Genomic DNA, 18,660 nt, shown 5'->3' with positions numbered 1-18,660 from the left:
GTTAAAGTACACATAAAATATTAAACTTTAATATATGGTATCAATGTATAATACAAAGAATTACATTCCACTATAAGCTGGTCCACCACCACCTTCAGGAGTAACCCAATTGATATTTTGACTGGGATCCTTAATATCACAAGTTTTACAATGAATACAATTTTGTGCATTAATCACAAGATGCTTTCCGTCCCCGCTTTCATTTTCAACATATTCATATACACCTAATTGGAGAAAGAAAAAGTTATTATAATTTTAAATAGCAATTGGACAACAAAACTGATAGAAATATACTAACCAGCAGGACAAAATCTTTGTTCGGGACCGTCATAAATGGCTAAATTTTGAGCAACTGGAACTTTATCATCACGTAAAGTTAAATGGGCTGGTTGGTCACCTTCATGGTTAGTTCCAGTCAGAGCAACAGATGATAACAAGTCAAAAGTTACTTTACCATCCGGTTTTGGATAATCAATTGGTTGGCATTCTTTAGCTGGCTTCAATTTGGCAGAGTCTGTACCACCATGGGAAAAAGTCCATGGTTCTTTACCTCGTAAAATTAACTGCGAGAATCCAGTATAAATCATTGTACCAAAAACACCGAGAGGGTTATGGAAGGAAGGTCTAACATTTCTGACTGAGTAAAGTTCATCCCAAACCCAACTCTCCCTTAGATCTTTCTCATATCGACTGGGTTCAAAACCAGAGGATAAATTGTCGCTATCAAATGCTTCAAAGATGGCATCAGCTGCTAGAATTCCACTCTTCATGGCATTATGAGTTCCCTTAATCTTAGGCACATTCATGAAACCAGGAGAACAACCAATAAGACATCCACCGGGCATTGTTAGTTTAGGTATAGATTGGATACCACCTTCATTTAAAGCTCGAGCCCCATAAGCTATTCTATTAGCTAAGGGATCATCGAAATATGATCTGACAGATGGATGAGTTTTAAATCTTTGAAATTCACGGAATGGACTCAGATAAGGATTTTGATAATCTAAGCCAACTACAAAGCCGACGGCAATCAGAGGAGTTTCTTCGTTTAAATGATACAAGAACGATCCTCCATACGTGTGCTTGTCCAAAGGCCAACCAGTAGTATGCTCAATGGTACCTGGCTTGTGTTTTTCAGGATTGATTTCCCAAAGTTCCTTCAAACCTATACCATATGTTTGTGGTTCACAGTTGGCTCTAAAGTTAAATAGATAAACACAACAATGAATAGAACAATAATATATGATAAAGGCCAAAGTACAATATAATTATACAGAGCTTATACAACTTACCTTAAATTAAAATCACTATAAAGTCGTTTGGCAAGATGGCCATGACATCCTTCTGAAAATATTGTACATTTAGCTCGAATTTCCATTCCCCTTTCAAAGGAATCCTTTGGACTGCCGTCTTTGGCAATACCAACATCATTGGTAGCAATGCCTTCAATGTATCCTGCTTCGTTTTTTAAATATTCACTGGCTGCTATCCCAGTGTAAATATCAACACCAAGCTCTTCAGCGATCCCACCTAAAGAATGAAAAGAAAAGATATTTTATAATCTGTTGATATTAATTAGACATAAATTTATTATATCTACCTTGTTACTTACCTAGCCATTGGACTACGTGACCCAATCTGACAATGTAGTTTCCATGATTGTACATGGGTAAAGATTTGAATATTGGAATGTTAAAAGCACTTTTCTCAGTTAAGTATCTAAAAATGTCTTTAGTTACAGGAGTCTTCAGTGGTGAATCTCTTTCTTTCCAATCTGGGATTAATTCGTCTAAGGCTTTAGTTTCTATGCATGCACCACTTAGAGTGTGGCCACCCAATTCACTAGCCTTCTCGACAACAGTAACTTTAATCTCTTTATTAGATTTAGCTGCTAACTGCTTAAGTCTTATAGCAGCAGAGAGCCCAGCAGGACCTGCACCAACGATAACAACATCGGTTTCGTCTTGAACCCTTTCCATAGAAATATCTTTCCATCTTGGATCCAATTCTCTAGAGTGAATGGAGTAATGAGTGGTAACATGTCCTTCTGAAGATGGTTCTTTAACTGAATAATTGCGGATGAAATTGGTGGAAATTTGGCGAGATAACTTCAAACTTCTTAACCACATTTTTACAGAGCAAAATGAATTGAAGGTAGATTTTAACATGAGCAGAAGTCTATCAAGTAAAGTGAAAGATTACAAACATTAATCAATTGAATCGCAATTATGATATAAAAAGATAAACGATAAGCTTAAAACTGAAATAAGAATACACTCACCGATAAAAATCTAAATGATAAAATAACAAAATGTCGATAATAATCACAAATAAACAAACAGTAAGCAAACTAGCAATAATAAAAACTACAAACTGTCAGCTGTTGGCATGCTGGACAGTTGTTGATCAAATTGTTGGTATCAAAGAGTAAAGTATATCAAAGATGACGTAAAAATAGCTACAACTTGATAAACAAAAATTTTATTTACAAAACTCATCTAGAATCTAGATTCTAGATTGAAAGATTATTGTAACTGGTTAAGGAATCAAGCTGTTCAGATCGATTCTATCGATTAAATGAGTTTCGATTCTAGGTTGATTCGATCATTGATCGATACTAGGATCGATCTTAAACCTTCTTAAATGAGTTCTTTTTAATTAAAAAGTGATTCAATTGATTATAATCAACTAAATAGTTAAAATTTATTAGTTAACTAACATTTGGATACTCCATATCCACAATGGATTTCCAATTAGATGAAATGTTCATCAATTGGAGGGCTCATTAAGTAAAGTAAGTATCAAGAGCTTGTGCACTTGCATGGCCTTGATTCGTATGCTCCTATTAGGTTGGGAAGCTCAACCAGAAACCAGTTGATTTGTCAAAAGATTTGATGAGTATTAATAGGCCTGAATAAAATTTGTAATAATTAAAATTAATAATGTTTAAGCCAACCAAGCAAGAGGACATGCAGTCAGATCGGAAATTAGGTTAAAGTTAATTATTTGAAACAAGGAGACAAGAGAGGTTTAAGGTTTAAATGGCATTTGTGTGATCAAGCTACATGGAAATATATTATAAATTTTGAAGCATTTCCTAGTCACAAATTGTAATTAAACTTGATCATTATACATCGAATTAAAGTCAATCTTGATTTAGCCAAGTCCGCGGTGAGACTGGTGAAGATGAAAGTATTACTAATGAACTAACCTGTTGGAAAGTATTACTTCGAGTTTGTCGATGATCATCCGATGTGGCAAACAGATGTTTAAATACACCGGTATTCCGGGTACTCTCCGAACTTTGAATTTATGAACTGTTATCCTCAACATTATGGGTTTTATTTCCAAATTTTGGTCTGATACAATCTGATCCTATTTGTTTGGTATTCCTGCCAGTGGAAACATCAGATTATAATGAGATATCAGTCTTTTATCAATTTAGGTTAAAATCTGGAATTAACCATGAATTGAATGAAAATGACTTTTTCTATTCAATCTACTATCGCAACCATGTATCTAAAAATATTGGTGATCTGAATTGAATTGTTCATTTATAAGTTTTTCCCATGAATCTAAACCAAACTGCAGGTTTTAGGTTACGATTCAAAGAGTAAGGCAAACCTGGTTCCAAGCTATATTTCAAAGTATTTACGATTCTGTAATAATCGAATGGACAAATGGACGACATAAACCTCAAATCATTTGCCGATTTCAAACGATTTGTTACGAAACTGATCAGTTGAAAACATTGTCATTCAATAAGAAATTAAAATTGTCAATTTGTTTGAGATATTAAATTTATTTATTTCATTGATTTAATCATTTGTTCAATAGTCAGCTTATGCAGCAATGATAGCAATATCAGCTTCAGTACAGGCCAATTCAGCACCACCTTCAGATTCGTAGACATGGAATTGCATTTTGCTTTCCATCTGGAGTTAACAAGTTAACAATTTGAGTAACAGCAAAAGGTTGAGTTATTCGATTCGGAATGAGCATTTGGTAAGATGAACAGAAACAGAAGATAAAATAAAATAGCATTAGAGTCAATTAAATTATAAATTATCATGAAAATTCTGAAATTTGTTTGACACTTACGGGTGGAAGCCAGTCAAGAGTAGTGATTTCAATGGTGAACTTGTTTGGAGCATCAGCTTTCAATGGGCAGGAAAGGTATTCACAGGCATTCTTGGAGATACCAGGGTACTCAATGAAGACACCGGCAACTTCAACTTGGACGGAGACAGTTGGGTTTGCAGCAGTGCTGGCTGTATTTACAATTAAAAGATGAAAGTCGTTAATGATGAACGTGATTCCATTAGCAATTTTATTCACTTACTTGTGGTGAGTTCACCATTGATGGTAACTTTGGTGTTTGGCTTGAAGGCACATCGATCAGCATCACAGGGTACAACATCGACATTGGCAACAGATCCTTTAGCATCTTGAATAAGAAGAGACATTTCGATAATTATTTCAATCTTTTAACTTACTGAAAACCGTTTACTTACCAGTGTTGGCACATTGACGGACTGGAGTGATTCGAGCTGAGGCAACAGCGAAGACGAAGCAAAGGGCAACAATGGTTCGGATCATTTTGAAGTTGATTGTTTGGGTTGGTTTACTTTGACAATTGAGTCTGGATAGAAACTAGAAACTTGGAATGAAAATTGTTAAACAAATTGTCTCTATTTATATGGGAATTATGGTGAGCTGGAATAATTTATCAAAGATTAACTTGATTGATTTCTGGTTTCATTAGTCTATCTTGATATTATTTAATTATTATCCCCAAAAAAAGGTTCCCTAATAATGCGTAACTGTTTAACTGTCTATTTTTAATGAATAATTGTAACTTTGAATCAATTGGAACATTGGATTTCTTTTGTTTTCCTTTTATCAGAACCATAAGCAGTGATGAAAATATATCCAATTATCTTATTATCATGGTTTATTATTAAAGCTTAATCGATATAAAAAAATACAATGAGACAAAGCAAATTAAACACTCGAATCAATTGATGTTTAATATAATTAGATAATTATTATCTAGTAACCAAGTCTATTCAATAGTCCATTTTAGACCAGAAGTACTGGTTGCCAACCAATATCTACAAATTTCATCTCAAACAGTTAAATGAGGTTAATTTTGCCTAGCAATTCTAGGGAATAAACCAATTCTGAATAAGAGATTAAAAATGATTTCAGACATTGATTCGAAAAATTAGCCACAGGCCAGTCAAAAACTATTGCTAGGTCAAACTGTGTTGTTGTGTAAATTGTAGTAGTTTACACTGAAAAGACACAATAAACACAGTTGTCACATTTATCAATATCAATTAAAAGAAATGGGAAAAACGGGCAAAAAACAATTTCTTTCAAATTAAGGCTCTATGGGTTTGTAGAGAAGTAGCGACATAAAATCTGAAATCTGAAGTCAGAACTTCGATTGCCTTGCATTCAGCTATGGAAGCAGATTTTTTCACGAAGCTTATTTCACTAGTTTAACTTTTGATGAACAACCAGAAAATGGTCTTGTGTTGAGAAATAACATTTTGTGTTTCTGTATAATAATTAATGTTGAATGAATTAGCTCAGATTTTATTCGGTATCCAGTAATATTGTATTTTATTTAATAGCTCATAATGAAATCTAATGTTAGGTTAAAGAATGATGACTGTAGGTGTTACTACTCTGGAAATATTGAGGTTCAAAGTTTTAAGGCCAATGGCCAAAATCAAGAGAACTATTGATAAATTGAAAAAAGTATTCATTCCATCATGTGAGCAAACAATTTTCATGGAAGAATGATAAGTTCAAGTTCGCTAACTCTTATGGCCATATAAAGCGATCGGTTTAAGTTGAAAATGGAACTAATTTGTTTTACAGAGAAAGAAAAATGCTATTTTTCAAAATGAATACATTTCCTGGTTGGTCATTGAAAGGTGCAGAAGTTTTGAAGTTTCATGAAAAATCTGCTTCCATAATTGTAAAGAGAGCTTTGCAAGTTTCAACTTTGAGCTCGATTTCCTCGAAAACTGTTCACCAGAGAAATCTTTGAATCGCACAAATAGATTGAATTTATCTCCCTAGGAGTTTAGTCAAAATCTTTGAATAACAATTTTCAATCCCAAATATCTCAGGGAATCATTGCCATTTCGTAACTCAAGATGCTCTATTGAATGCCATCTGTATCATTAAAAACGGTTTTAGGCACTTCGCCTGGTTTCTTTGTCTCCATGGGTTAGTATGATGATAAATCTAATTTAATTGTTTTTCCTGGTTATAATGAAGTCGAAGTTCAAAGTTCAGATTCATTCTAGCTATTTTTGTTCAGTTATGTTAAGTATCTTTATATCCTGATTTCAATTTCATGCGTTTCATAACTACAGGATTTAACCTTGATCATTGCAAATAATCCTAGTTGCTGCTCAACATTGATTATGGTGGTATCTGTACGTAGAAGCACATCAAGTATTATGTTTATCCATCTGATTTCAAAGAGCAAAATCACTTTTGAAATAACATTTGATGAAAAATCAACAAAATTAATTTGATTTCAATGATGAAATTAACCATCTTGTAAGTTGGCGTGCCACGGATATCGGATGAGAATCGAACCTCTGGCTCTTTATAGTTCAAAATCAATGCTAAGCACTCATTGATCTAAAACACACTGAAACGATAACTTTCCTTTTCCATCTGATTTTAATCACGTTCAATTAAAGAAATGAGACTCTTTTTTTGCTAATTCAGAACAAAAATAACAGATGACTTCTATTTAACAAGGAACAGTGCAAAAACTTTGACTTTCGAGTAAAGAGTTAGGACTTGGTAGATTTTTAGGAGTTAGTCCAGTAGTGCTATTGAAAAATTTCATCGATCGACAGCTTTCGAGAGAATGGATATTTCAAGAATGGTAGCACCTATTATACATTCAGCATTCTTTGACTAAACATTAGACTTTATTTCACACTACAGTATATTGAAATGCATTATTAAGTCATTTTAGCTCATACCAAGAGTCATAGCATTGTATTACTTTTGCTGCTACAGGAGTCTTCAGTGGTGAATCTCTTTCTTTCCAATCTGGGATCAATTCGTCTAAGGCTTTAGTTTCTATGCATGCACCACTTAGAGTGTGGCCACCCAATTCACTAGCCTTCTCGACAACAGTAACTTTAATCTCTTTATTAGATTTAGCTGCTAACTGCTTAAGTCTTATAGCAGCAGAGAGCCCAGCAGGACCTGCACCAACGATAACAACATCGGTTTCGTCTTGAACCCTTTCCATAGAAATATCTTTCCATCTTGGATCCAATTCTCTAGAATGAATGGAGTAATGAGTGGTAACATGTCCTTCTGAAGATGGTTCTTTAACTGAATAATTGCGGATGAAATTGGTGGAAATTTGGCGAGATAACTTCAAACTTCTTAACCACATTTTTACAGAGCAAAATGAATTGAAGGTAGATTTTAACATGAGCAGAAGTCTATCAAGTAAAGTGAAAGATTACAAACATTAATCAATCGAATCGTAATTATGATCGATTTGGATTTGCCACGAAACTGATCAGTTTAAAACATAATCATTCAATAAGAAATCAAAATTTTGAATTTGTTTGAGATATTAAAATTTATTTATTCTATTGATTTGATCATTTGTTCAATGGTTAACTTATGCACCAATGATAGCAATATCAGCTTCAGTACAGGCCAATTCAGCACCACCTTCAGATTCGTAGACATGCGAGTTTAACAGCAGTTTAACAATTTAACAGCAAGAAGTTGAGTTTAGCAAGTGATTCGGTGTTAGAGGAATGCGCATTCATGAAGATGATCATCAGATGCACCATGGGGCAGAAGATGAAGTAAAAAAGCATTAGAGTCAATTAAATTTTAGATTATGATAGAAATTTTGAAATTTGTTTGACACTTACAGGTGGAAGCCAGTCAAGGATAGTGATTTCAATTGTAATCTTGTTTGGAGCATCAGCTTTAAATAGCAATTAAAGGTATTTACAGGCATTCTTGGAGATACCAGAATAATCGATGAAGACACCGGCTACTTCAACTTGCACGGAGACAGTTTGAAGCAGTCCTTTCTATATTTACAATCGAGAGATGAAAGTGGTTAATGTTGAGATTTCACTCGCAATTTTATTCACTTACTTTTGTTGAGTAACTTCGGTATTTGGCATGAAGACGCATCGAATCGCATCGGACTTCTGCTTTTATGATAGTTTTGCACAGCGATGAAATAAACCTACCTAATTATGTTATTACCATTGTTTATTATTTAAGCTTGATCGATGCACCCAAAAACAAGGTAGGGTATAAAGATTCATAACTGAATGAAATAATCAAAGTTTGATCTTTGAACGCGATTTCATTAAAGACAGTTTTACATTCAGAAAAAATTAAATTAGGCAATCATGCACTGAGTTGTTTAACTAATTATATTCAATATCTATTGATTCGAGTGTTTATTTTGCTTTGCCTCATTGTGTTTTTCGGTGCATCGATTAAGCTTAAATAATAAACAATGATAATAACATAATTAGATATATTTCATCGCTGTGCAAAACTCTGATAAAAGCAGAACAAAAGAAATCCAATGTGCCGATGATTTCGAGTTACAATTATTCATGGAAATAGCCAGTTAAAAAGTTACGCATTATTAGGGAATAATTTTTGGGCATATGATTAAATTATATCAAGATGGACTGGTGCAATCAAAACTCGATCAAGTTAATCTTGTTGATTAATTATTAGAGATCATTATAATTTCCACATAAATAGAGCTGATTCATTGAACGATTTTCATTTCAAGTTTGCAGTTTCGATTCAAACTAATTTGTCAAAGTGAACCAACCCAAACAATCAATTTCAAAATGATCCGAACCATTGTTGCTCTCTGCTTCGTCTTTGCTGTTGCCTCAGCTCGAATCAGTCCAGTCCGTCAATGTGTTAATTCAGGTAAGTAAACGTTTGTCTCTGTGCAAAAAGATTGAAATAATAATTGTAATGTCTCTTCTTAATCAAGCATCTTCCGGAACTATTGCAAATGTCGATGTTGAACCTTGTGACTCTGATCGATGTGCCTTCAAGCCAAACACCAAAGTTACTATCAAAGGTGAACTCACCACAAGTAAGTGAATAAAATTTCGATTTAAATTGGGTTAATCATTAGTACATTAAAAAATTTCATCTGTTGATTTCAAATACAGCCAGCACTGCCGCAAACCCAACTGTCTCCGTACAAATTGAAGTAGGCGGTAACTTCATTGAATACCCTGGTATTTCCAAGGATGCTTGTGTATACTTTTCCTGTCCATTGAAAGCTGATGCTCCAAACCTCTACAAAATTGAAGTCCAATCCAATGACTTTCTTCCACCCGTGAGTGTGAAAAATTTTCATGATAATCTATCATTTAATTTACTCTTGAGCTAATTTTCATCATCTTCTGTTTCATGGCTTTTCTGGTGCTCATAATTTATAAATACTCATTCCTTTAACACCGAATCACTTGAATAACTCAACCTTTTGCTTTGTTTAAATGTTTCATTTGTCAACTCAAGATGGATACCAAAATACAATTTCATGTCTACGAATCTGAAGGTGGCGCTGAATTGGCCTGTATTGAAGCTGATATTGCTATCATTGCTGCATAAATGACTATTAAACAATGATCAGATTAATGAAATAAATAATTCTTAATATTCTAAACTAATTGCCAATTTGTATTTCTTATTGAATGACAATGTTTCCAACTGATTTGTTTCGTTGGCAAATCGTTTAAATTGCTAAATGGTTTTAATTTTATGTCGGACATCCGTTTAGTTCATTGAATCTCTTGCAAATGAATAAAAAAATTCGAATATGACAGAATTATTCATTTTAGTAATAAATTAAATAGAATTCAAGTTCCATGATTTTCGCATGCAACTCGGTTTTATTTTTGCTAAAAATTGTCAAATGATGTTTGTTGAAACCTTGAATAAACCGAAGACCAAACAACCAAAATAGTTAATTTTTTGCTAGTAATATGAGCAGTCATTTGATTCAATCCTAGGCCACATTAATGTAGGTCCAAAAATGATCGACAAATTTTGAATTTGCATACGATTTTTATCTTTATACTGAACAACTCTAAAAAGAAAAAATGAAAATCACAAAATTAGATGTTTATTTGAATTGTTGAAAAGTAAATGATTAACTTTACCTTAAAAGATGTTTCAATAGAAACAAAAGAGTATGATAATTGCACTTTGGTAATTGGTTAACAAGCTTTTGAAGAGTCTCAATCTGATCCTTCTTGTTTGGTATTCCTTTCAGTAAAAATTAGGCCATTAAAATTATTAAAAATCTATTCTCCGATAGTTTTCGAGAAAATGGATATTTCAAGAATGGTAGCACCTACAATCAGCATTCTTTGACCAAACATTAGATTATTAGAACACTTCATTGCACACTATACTGTAATATATTGAAATGGTTAGATAATTCAATTAAAAAAATAAAAAAGTGCTAGTACTGTCAAAGAGCACAACTATGCTTTGAGCATTGTATTATTAATATTGCTATGTACTCAGAAAGGTTTGAGTAAACTAAGTTCTTCAGATCAGCTTATTTTTATTGTTTAAATGAGAAGGAACACAGTTTTAGGGTTTACAATGGGTTTGTATTTGGTGTTCTAGTCACCGACCAATAGAAAATCAGAGCACAGTCCTCGTTGGGTACAACATTTGCCCGAATCGTATTTAAAACTGACCATAGTCTTGGGCTAATCCATTCGCATTGTCCCTAACATTGAATCAACATTTTGGTTATATTTTCCTTCAATAGCTGCCTTGTGTTTCAAAATATGGTAAGCATTTGGATAATTTGTTCTTGAATAGTTGATGATTATATAAAGTTTTATTTTATTTATTTTAATTGTTTTTTTTTGTCCAGATGGCAAGTACTAAACAGCCTGCTGAAGACAAGATACAGCCATTTGCCATCATGCCTGTGGCGAATTACTGTGTCAAATCAATTGTTGGGTCTGGATACCTTCCTGGACGGCCTAAAATAGCAAAAAATTTCAGATATAAGGTCGAATATTTTAACACCCTGAACCTTCCGTCCAAAATACATAAGTATAATGGACCCATTCCTGTTGGCTTTGCTGGGGACGTTTCTCAACTTCAGGACTGCGAGAATCCTCGACATTTTATCTTCAATCCTGAAAATATGTATTGCTGCCGATGGTGTGGGCATAGTTTTTCCAAGAGCTCAAATAAAGCTCGCCATGAAAGAAAATGCACTGTGAATGGAGCACCTGGTCATGAATGTGACATGGCTTGTAAGAACCCAGCTACTGGCTTAAAGTGCCCAGGCCGCGCTGTCTACACGCCCGATAAAGCTAACGACAAAAGGAAAAACAATAGCAGAGGAAACATGTTGAGAAAAAAACAAACTGCATCAAAATAATTTGTATCAAACTTATTTCTTTTTTTTTGAATAAGTAAATGATTTTCACATATATTTGTTTTGTTTTTTGAGTCGTTTCGGTAAAAAAAGTTAATTTGACTCATATGAGTCAGTTTAAAATTGGAATAATGTTAAAATTTAATTTGACTCCCAGGTGTCAGTTTAAAGTTGAACACGAGAATCTTATTTTTCTTAAACAAAATAGATGGCCGTGATAGGTTAAATATGGCCAATATACAACCGTTGAGCCCTCGTATTGTCCATCTCGATGTTGATTGCCCTTTGTCATGATAAAAAAGTCAGTTGCTTTGCATTTGCTACACTGACAAATATTTGATTTCTTATTTTTAAGTCTGAAACTTTGTTATCCCTTTTATTTTTACAATGCAGTCTATCGATGATTTTAAAGTAGATTTTAGAGTTTAGACTATGTGCACTAAGTGAACTTAAGTGAACTTAACTGAGGTCTTAACATTTAGACATGTGGCTTCGGATGATGATGTTCGCTCTTATTGTATTCACAGAATGTGTTCATCGTTCCATCTAACAATCAGCTCCGAATATTAGTGTAGCAGATTCAGTTGAGCTATATGTAAGTTCCATCAAAGTTGTTGATAACGCATTTTTGAGCCTGAAGGCATTTCACCAAGTACCTTCTGATGTGGTTAGTTTAATTTTAATTTCTTCTGACCAGTTAAAATGGTCCATCATAAGCATCAAACCTCTTCAACCACGAGCACTTGCTAAATTGTTGATAATTTGTAAGCTTAAGTCGGACGAAGTATGACAAAAATCAAGAGAACTGCCGATAAATTGAAAAATCGTCTTATCATGACAAAGTTTCAGCATCTAACTTTTCAGGCCATAGCACTCGAGATTTAACTGAAACTTGATCTGGTGTACAGAAACAGAAAATTTTATTTCACTCATAAGTGTATTTTCTGGTTGGCTATCAAAGTTACATCGGAAAAATGAGTTTCAGGAAAAATCTGGTTCTATAATAAAAAAACGATAAGTTTCAACTTTAGACTCGATTTTTCCGAAAATTCGGAGAAATTTTTTATTAGCACCAATGAACTTAGCCACAAAGACCCACAAAGTCAAAACTCTTAAAGCTAAATTCAAACACAGTCCTTTAAAATTAAGAAATGAAATTGTGAATTTGTTTGAGATATTAAAATTTATTTATTTCATTAATTTAATCATTTGTTTCATAGTCATGAAGCAATGATATCAATATCAGCTTCAATACAAGCCAATTCATCATCATCATTAGACCACCTAGATTCGTAGACATTTAATCGCATTTTGGTATCCATCTGAAGTTTACAAATGAACAATTTGAGTAACAAAAAATGTTGAGTTTTTCAAGTGATTCAGTGTTGAATGAATGAATGTTTATGAAGATGATGAGCATCAGATTTGCCATGAAACGGAAGATGATGTAAATTAACATTAGAGTCAATGGATTATGAATGCATTATAAAATTTTGGAACTAATTTTGATACTTACGGTTGGAAGCCAGTCAAGGGTCATTATTTCGATTCTGAAGGGGTTTGGAGCATCAGCTTTCAATGGGCAGGCAATGTATTCACAGGCGTTCTCCGAGACAGTAGGATATTCAATGAACATACCGCCTGCTTCAACTTGGACTAACATAATTGGCTTTGCAGCAGTTCTTTCTGTATTTACAATCGAAAGATGAAAGTGGTCAAGGCGATTTCACTCGCAATTTTATTCACTTACTTGTGTTGAGTTCACCAGTGATGGTAACTTTGGTGTTTGGCTTGAAAGCACAGCACAACATTGACATGGGCAACAATTCCGGTAGTATCTTGATTCAGAAGAGACATTTCGATTAAGACATGTATTTTGATTCTTTGCACAAACTCAAAACTGTTACTCACCAGAATTGCCGCATTGGCGGACTTGAATAATCTAAGCTGACACAACAGCAAAGACGAAGCAACCAGCAAAAATGGTTCGGATCATTTTGAAGTTGATTGTGTGGGTCATGTGATTAAATTATACCAAGATGGACTGGCGCAATCAAAACGCAATCGAGTTAATCTTGTTGATAAATTTTTAGAGATCATTATAATTTTCATATAAATAGAGCCAATTTTTTAAACAATTTTCATTCCAAGTTTATAGTTTCAATTCAGACTAATTTGTCAATTTTAAAAGTAAATCAACCTAAACAATCAACTCAAAAGTGATTCGAACCATTGCTGCTCTTTGCCTCAGCTCGAGTCACTCCAGTCCGTCAATGTGCCAAAACTGGTAAGTAAACGGTTTTCAGTTAGCAAAAATATCGAAATGATAATTGCAATATCTATCTCATTCAAGGATCTTCCGGAACTATTGCAAATGTCAATGTTGAACCCTGTGATTCTGATCGATGTGCCTTCAAGCCAAACACCAAAGTTGCCATCAAAGGTGAACTCACCACAAGTAAGTGAATAAAATTGCGAGTGAAATTGCTTTCATCATTAATTACATTTTAAACTTTCATCTGTTGCTTTTAAATACAGCCAGCACTGCCGCAAACCCAACTGACTCTGTCCAAATTGAAGTAGGCGGTAACTTCATTGAATACCCTGGTATCTCCAAGGATGCCTGTGAATACTTTTCCTGTCCATTGAAAGCTGATGCCACAAACCTCTACAAAATTGAAGTCCAATCCAATGACTGGCTTCCACCCGTGAGTGTGAAAAATTTTCATGATAATCTTTCACTTAATTTACTTTTATGCTAATTTTCATCATCTTCTGTTTCATGGCTTTTCTGGTGCTCATAATTCATAAATACTCATTCCTTTAACACCGAATCACTTGAATAACACAATTTTTTGCTGTTGTTTAAATGTTTCATTTGTCAACTCCAGATGGATACCAAAATACAATTCCACGTTTACGAATCTGAAGGTGGTGCTGAATTGGCTTGTATTGAAGCTGATATTGCTATCATTGCTGCATAAGCTGACTATTGAACAAATGATCAATTCAATGAAATAAATGAATTTTACTATCGCAAACTAATTTACAATTTGTATTTCTTATTGAATGACAGTGTTTCCAACTAATTGGTTTCGTTGGTAATCGTTTAAATCGTCAAATGATTTCAAGTTTATGTTGGACATCCGTTTGATCACTTTATCTCGTGCTAATAAATAAGAAATCTGCAATCATGACAGAATTATACAAATTAAAAATAAATTGAATAGAATTAAAGTTCCATGATTTTCGCATGCGAATCGATTTTGATTTTTGCTAAAAATTGTCATATGTTTATTGCAAACTTATACTAATCCAGATCAAACAAAATTGGTTACTTTTCTTGCTAGTTGTAAGTAGGGGATATTGATAACTTAAGGGGAGGCCTTTACGCGCGAAGAAAATAAGGGGAAAAAGGGGAAAACAATAACAACAACCAATAAACATAGAAATACTTTATACGATATATTTTTTGAAACAAAATCATATTTTTTACAGTTTTAAGTTTATCTTTTCCATCCATTATCTCAACAGCTTTTTTAATGCTGTTCATTACACAGTTATGCTCGTGAGGCTTCTGCGTTCCAGATGCTATTTCACCACATCTAATGTTTAATTTTTTAGCTATTAATTTTCCGATAGTACCTGGGCTGACTTCCAAAAAAACGAAAGGGTCGTAAATTACCATTTTATATGATGTATCGCGGTAAATAATTACCAAACGACAATGTGCACCATCATACTCAATTCCATTAAAACTAGAAGTTATTATCACTAATTTCTCTCCATTTTTTGTACACTTCCGGGCTTCTTTCACCACAGCTGAGGGTGTACAATACAGAGCCGATTCAGGTTCGCCAGATGCAGCACCATAGATTTTTGACATTTTAAAGTTTTTACAAAATTTTTTAAAACACGAAAACTTAGAACTATTTTTGATAACACTTTCTCCATCTACGAAATAGTTACACAAAAGAGATAGCACTGTTTCAAAATATATCAAGAAGGCAGAGTAAATACCTCTGCCTTCTTTTTTGATGCAATTAAATTTGCGTTGAAGGGAAGGTGCTTTCACGGGCACAACAATACAATTTAGGTTAGCTGAAGAGGAAGTAATATCTCTAAGGAAAGACATGATGACTAGATAAGTTCGGTGTATGTAAATCGAATACCTTGGTAAGTAAAACTTCAACATATATATACCCCAATATTAATCAGTTTATGGCTTAATCAGTCCAACTTTAAAGTGATTAAATCCCTGTACCATAGTAAATCAGATTAACATCATATGTTCAAATTGAATGTATTATGCCAAAGATAGCTACAATACAGAGAAGTACAATTAAGATACAACAATTGAGACATGTGCAATTAAGACACCAACAATTAAGTTGTGTTCTAACCTATGCGGAAAAACTTTGAGACAAATTGTTAAAATGAAATTTCACAATTAAGTAGTAGCAATTATTAGACATTTCATACATCATTTAAAAGCTTAAAATCAGTATTTTCTGGTCGAGTCATTTAATCCACCCTCAGGACAAGATTATCTTTTGTTCCAACGTTTTTCGAAGGCTTTCAAAATTCATGCTTAGAAAATTTTTTCAAAGAGTTAATACACTAATTTGTCTGTAATAATTGATTCCAATGTGTTTTAAGTCCTGAAAATTTCCAGCATATACCTTGAAACTCGGGTTATTGAAAAATGTTTATTAGAAAGAAGTCTTCGAAAGCAATAAGAATTAAATAAATTAAAAGCTAACGCATGGAAAAGTCATTTCGAAACTGAAGCGTTTGGGCTGACTGAAGCGCGAGCAATTAATGCAAAAATCTAATAAACTAATGAAGCTATTTTTCTGAAATTTAAACTGAGTAGACAAATGTCTATTACTATCATTTCCTGAAAATTTCAAGTCTATTGAAAATATAATTCCTGAGAAAAAAGAAAAAATTGAAAAAATAACTAGTCTCAAAGTTTCTCCGCATAGGTTAGTCACCAACCAATAACGTTAGAAAACGAGTACGACATGGGGTCAACATTTGCCAAGCCGTATTTAAAACTTACCACAGTCTTGGGTCAATGGACATCAAATTTTTAGTTCACGAATAAGTGTGTTTTCAGGTTGGCTAAGTTGCATCGGGCAAATGAGTTTCAGAAAAAATCTCGTTCCATAATTGAACAAAACGATCGGATTTTCAACTTTAGATTCGATTTTCTGAAAAACGGACGATGCGAGACATTATCGGACAAAATTAAAACTTAAAGCTAAAGTCAAACACAGTCCTTTAGTATTAGAAAATTGAGATTGTGAGTTTGTTTGAGATACTAAAATTTATTTATTTTATTCATTTGATCATTTGTTGTATAGTCAGTTTATGCAGCAATGATATCAATATCAATTTCAATTTCAATACAAGCCAATGAATCATCATCATTAGACCATTTAGATTCGATGATACTCAATTGCATTATGGTATCCATCTGAAGTTTACAAATGAATATTGGATATTACATGAATATTGAACAACAAAAGGAATGAATATTTATAAAGATGATGAGCAACAGATGTGCCATGAAACAGAAGATAATGTAAATTAGCATTAGAGTCAATTAAATTATGGATTTTCATAAAAATTTTGAAATTAATTTTGACACTTACGGGTGGAAGCCAGTCAAGGGTCACGAGTTCAATTTTGAAGGGGTTTGGAGCATCAGCTTTTAATGGGCAGGCAATGTATTTACAGGCATTCTCCGAGAGACTAGGGTATTCAATGAACATACGTCCTGATTCAACTTCGACGAACATAATCGGATTTTCAGCAGTGCTGTCTGTATTTACAATTGAAAGATGAAAGTTAATAGGTCAATGATGAACGTGATTTCACTTGCAATTTTATTTACTTACTTGTGATGAGCTCACCAGTGATGGTAACTTTGGTGTTTGGCTTGAAAACGCATCGATCAGAATCACAGGGTTCAATATTGAAATTTGTAATTGCGCCGACAGAATCTTAAGTAAGGAGAGACATTTTATTTTTAATTCAATCTTTTTACACACTGTTAGCTTTATTACTCACTTGAATCCGAACATTGACAGACTGGAGTGATTCGAGCTGAGGCAACAGCGAAGACGAAGCAAAGAGCAACAATGGTTCGGATCATTTTCAAGTTGATTGTTTGGGTACTTAGACAATAGAGTCTGTATTGAAACTAGAAACTTGGAATGAAAATTGTTCAACGAATTAGCTCTATTTATATGGAAATATTGATGATTGATTAAGTTCAGGTTACTTTGAATGTCCCTTTCAATGATGATTTCAATCATTCAATTTGCCAAATAATGTATTGAGTACTGGGGAACTCGATGAACCGGCCTCCATTAAAGAGCTGATAAAGCTTACGAGTTAGTCGTTAGTGTAAATGTAGTCAGAATTTCATGCTTGTTATTCTGCATTTCGACTGTATTTATCAGTATTTTGAGTGCAATGTTCATGCACCAAAATTTTATCTCATAGTTGGTACAATCAAATGGGGTCTATCGGGTACTCATCGTATAATCAATCTTCATTGAGTAAACTGTGAAACTAAAGTATGATCCTCGAGTGATCTTTTTATTCCGAGGCTAAAATTTTTAAATGTTCAATCCACAATACTTTTACACTAAGCTTTGTTAAATTTCTCAAGAACCCTCGTTTGATGATCTATTTTTAAAATATTGATAATGATTGTGATTATACATCGGTACTAATCGGACAATTAATCTTCAGTAAATAAACTATGAAACTAAATTAAGATCATCGAGTGATCTTTTTATTTCGAAGCTAGAATTTTTAAATCTTAAATTCCCAATACTTTTACACTAACTTGTAAGTTTTATTGAATTTCTCAAGAACTGACGTTCTGGATTTAAAATATTGATAATGATAGTGGTTATAAGTCTTATGAGTCTTAATAGATGATATTTTTTAGTCGATTGCAAGTTTATTCAGAGTCAGTGTAACTCAGGGTATATTCAAAGTAACTCTATCTATACCACTCAGCTATTCACTTCGAATAAATTCACTACATGAGCGGAATCAACATAAGGTTATATGTTATTTAAAAATTTATTAAGTTAACTGTTTTTGGAAAGACTTAATTTGACTTGATCTAATAATGAATTGAATTGAATTAATGAGCAGCT

General features: G+C 33.3%; 4 protein-coding genes and 1 long non-coding RNA gene across 6 annotated transcripts; 2 read left to right on the top strand and 3 right to left on the bottom strand.

Moving 5' to 3' along the window:
- Nucleotide 1: 1 nt before the first annotated feature.
- Nucleotides 2-2,493, bottom strand: Etf-QO (electron transfer flavoprotein-ubiquinone oxidoreductase). The gene is made up of 5 exons (XM_015930560.3): nucleotides 2,282-2,493; nucleotides 1,613-2,178; nucleotides 1,293-1,530; nucleotides 299-1,197; nucleotides 2-224 (listed from the first exon to the last, which is right to left on the bottom strand). Exons 2-5 carry the CDS (start codon nucleotides 2,166-2,168, stop codon nucleotides 61-63), a joined length of 1,857 nt encoding a protein of 618 aa, XP_015786046.2. The 5' UTR covers nucleotides 2,169-2,178; nucleotides 2,282-2,493; the 3' UTR covers nucleotides 2-60.
- A 1,289-nt stretch (nucleotides 2,494-3,782) lies between these two features.
- LOC107363431 (mite group 2 allergen Gly d 2.02) lies at nucleotides 3,783-17,696 on the bottom strand. 2 transcript variants are annotated; one of them, XM_089267354.1, is made up of 4 exons: nucleotides 17,555-17,696; nucleotides 17,383-17,487; nucleotides 17,137-17,306; nucleotides 3,783-3,935 (listed from the first exon to the last, which is right to left on the bottom strand). In XM_089267354.1, exons 1-4 carry the CDS (start codon nucleotides 17,637-17,639, stop codon nucleotides 3,843-3,845), a joined length of 453 nt encoding a protein of 150 aa, XP_089123480.1. In that variant the 5' UTR covers nucleotides 17,640-17,696; the 3' UTR covers nucleotides 3,783-3,842. The 2 variants fall into 2 exon arrangements, with proteins under 2 accessions (XP_089123480.1, XP_015786143.2); XM_015930657.2 differs by lacking the exons at nucleotides 17,137-17,306; nucleotides 17,383-17,487; nucleotides 17,555-17,696 and adding exons at nucleotides 4,102-4,271; nucleotides 4,343-4,447; nucleotides 4,515-4,656.
- Nucleotides 8,794-9,737, top strand: LOC107363441 (mite group 2 allergen Pso o 2-like). The gene is made up of 4 exons (XM_015930668.3): nucleotides 8,794-8,982; nucleotides 9,050-9,154; nucleotides 9,234-9,403; nucleotides 9,586-9,737. The coding sequence occupies exons 1-4, from the start codon at nucleotides 8,898-8,900 to the stop codon at nucleotides 9,676-9,678; spliced, it is 453 nt and encodes a 150-aa protein (XP_015786154.2). The 5' UTR covers nucleotides 8,794-8,897; the 3' UTR covers nucleotides 9,679-9,737.
- LOC149093929 (uncharacterized) lies at nucleotides 12,587-13,219 on the bottom strand. The gene is made up of 2 exons (XR_016198597.1): nucleotides 12,993-13,219; nucleotides 12,587-12,798 (listed from the first exon to the last, which is right to left on the bottom strand). It is a non-coding gene; the product is annotated as an uncharacterized LOC149093929 (long non-coding RNA).
- Nucleotides 13,247-14,728, top strand: LOC107371397 (mite group 2 allergen-like Ixo r 2). The gene is made up of 5 exons (XM_089268292.1): nucleotides 13,247-13,307; nucleotides 13,728-13,763; nucleotides 13,830-13,934; nucleotides 14,015-14,184; nucleotides 14,368-14,728. The coding sequence occupies exons 1-5, from the start codon at nucleotides 13,247-13,249 to the stop codon at nucleotides 14,458-14,460; spliced, it is 465 nt and encodes a 154-aa protein (XP_089124418.1). The 3' UTR covers nucleotides 14,461-14,728.
- Nucleotides 17,697-18,660: the final 964 nt, after the last annotated feature.

The sequence above is a fragment of the Tetranychus urticae genome, chromosome 2 (genome assembly GCF_039701765.1).
Source record: "Tetranychus urticae isolate SD_2017Ah chromosome 2, NJAU_TeUrti_SD_1.0, whole genome shotgun sequence".
NCBI lineage: Eukaryota > Metazoa > Arthropoda > Arachnida > Trombidiformes > Tetranychidae > Tetranychus > Tetranychus urticae.
This window is presented reverse-complemented; position numbering and strand designations above follow the sequence as displayed.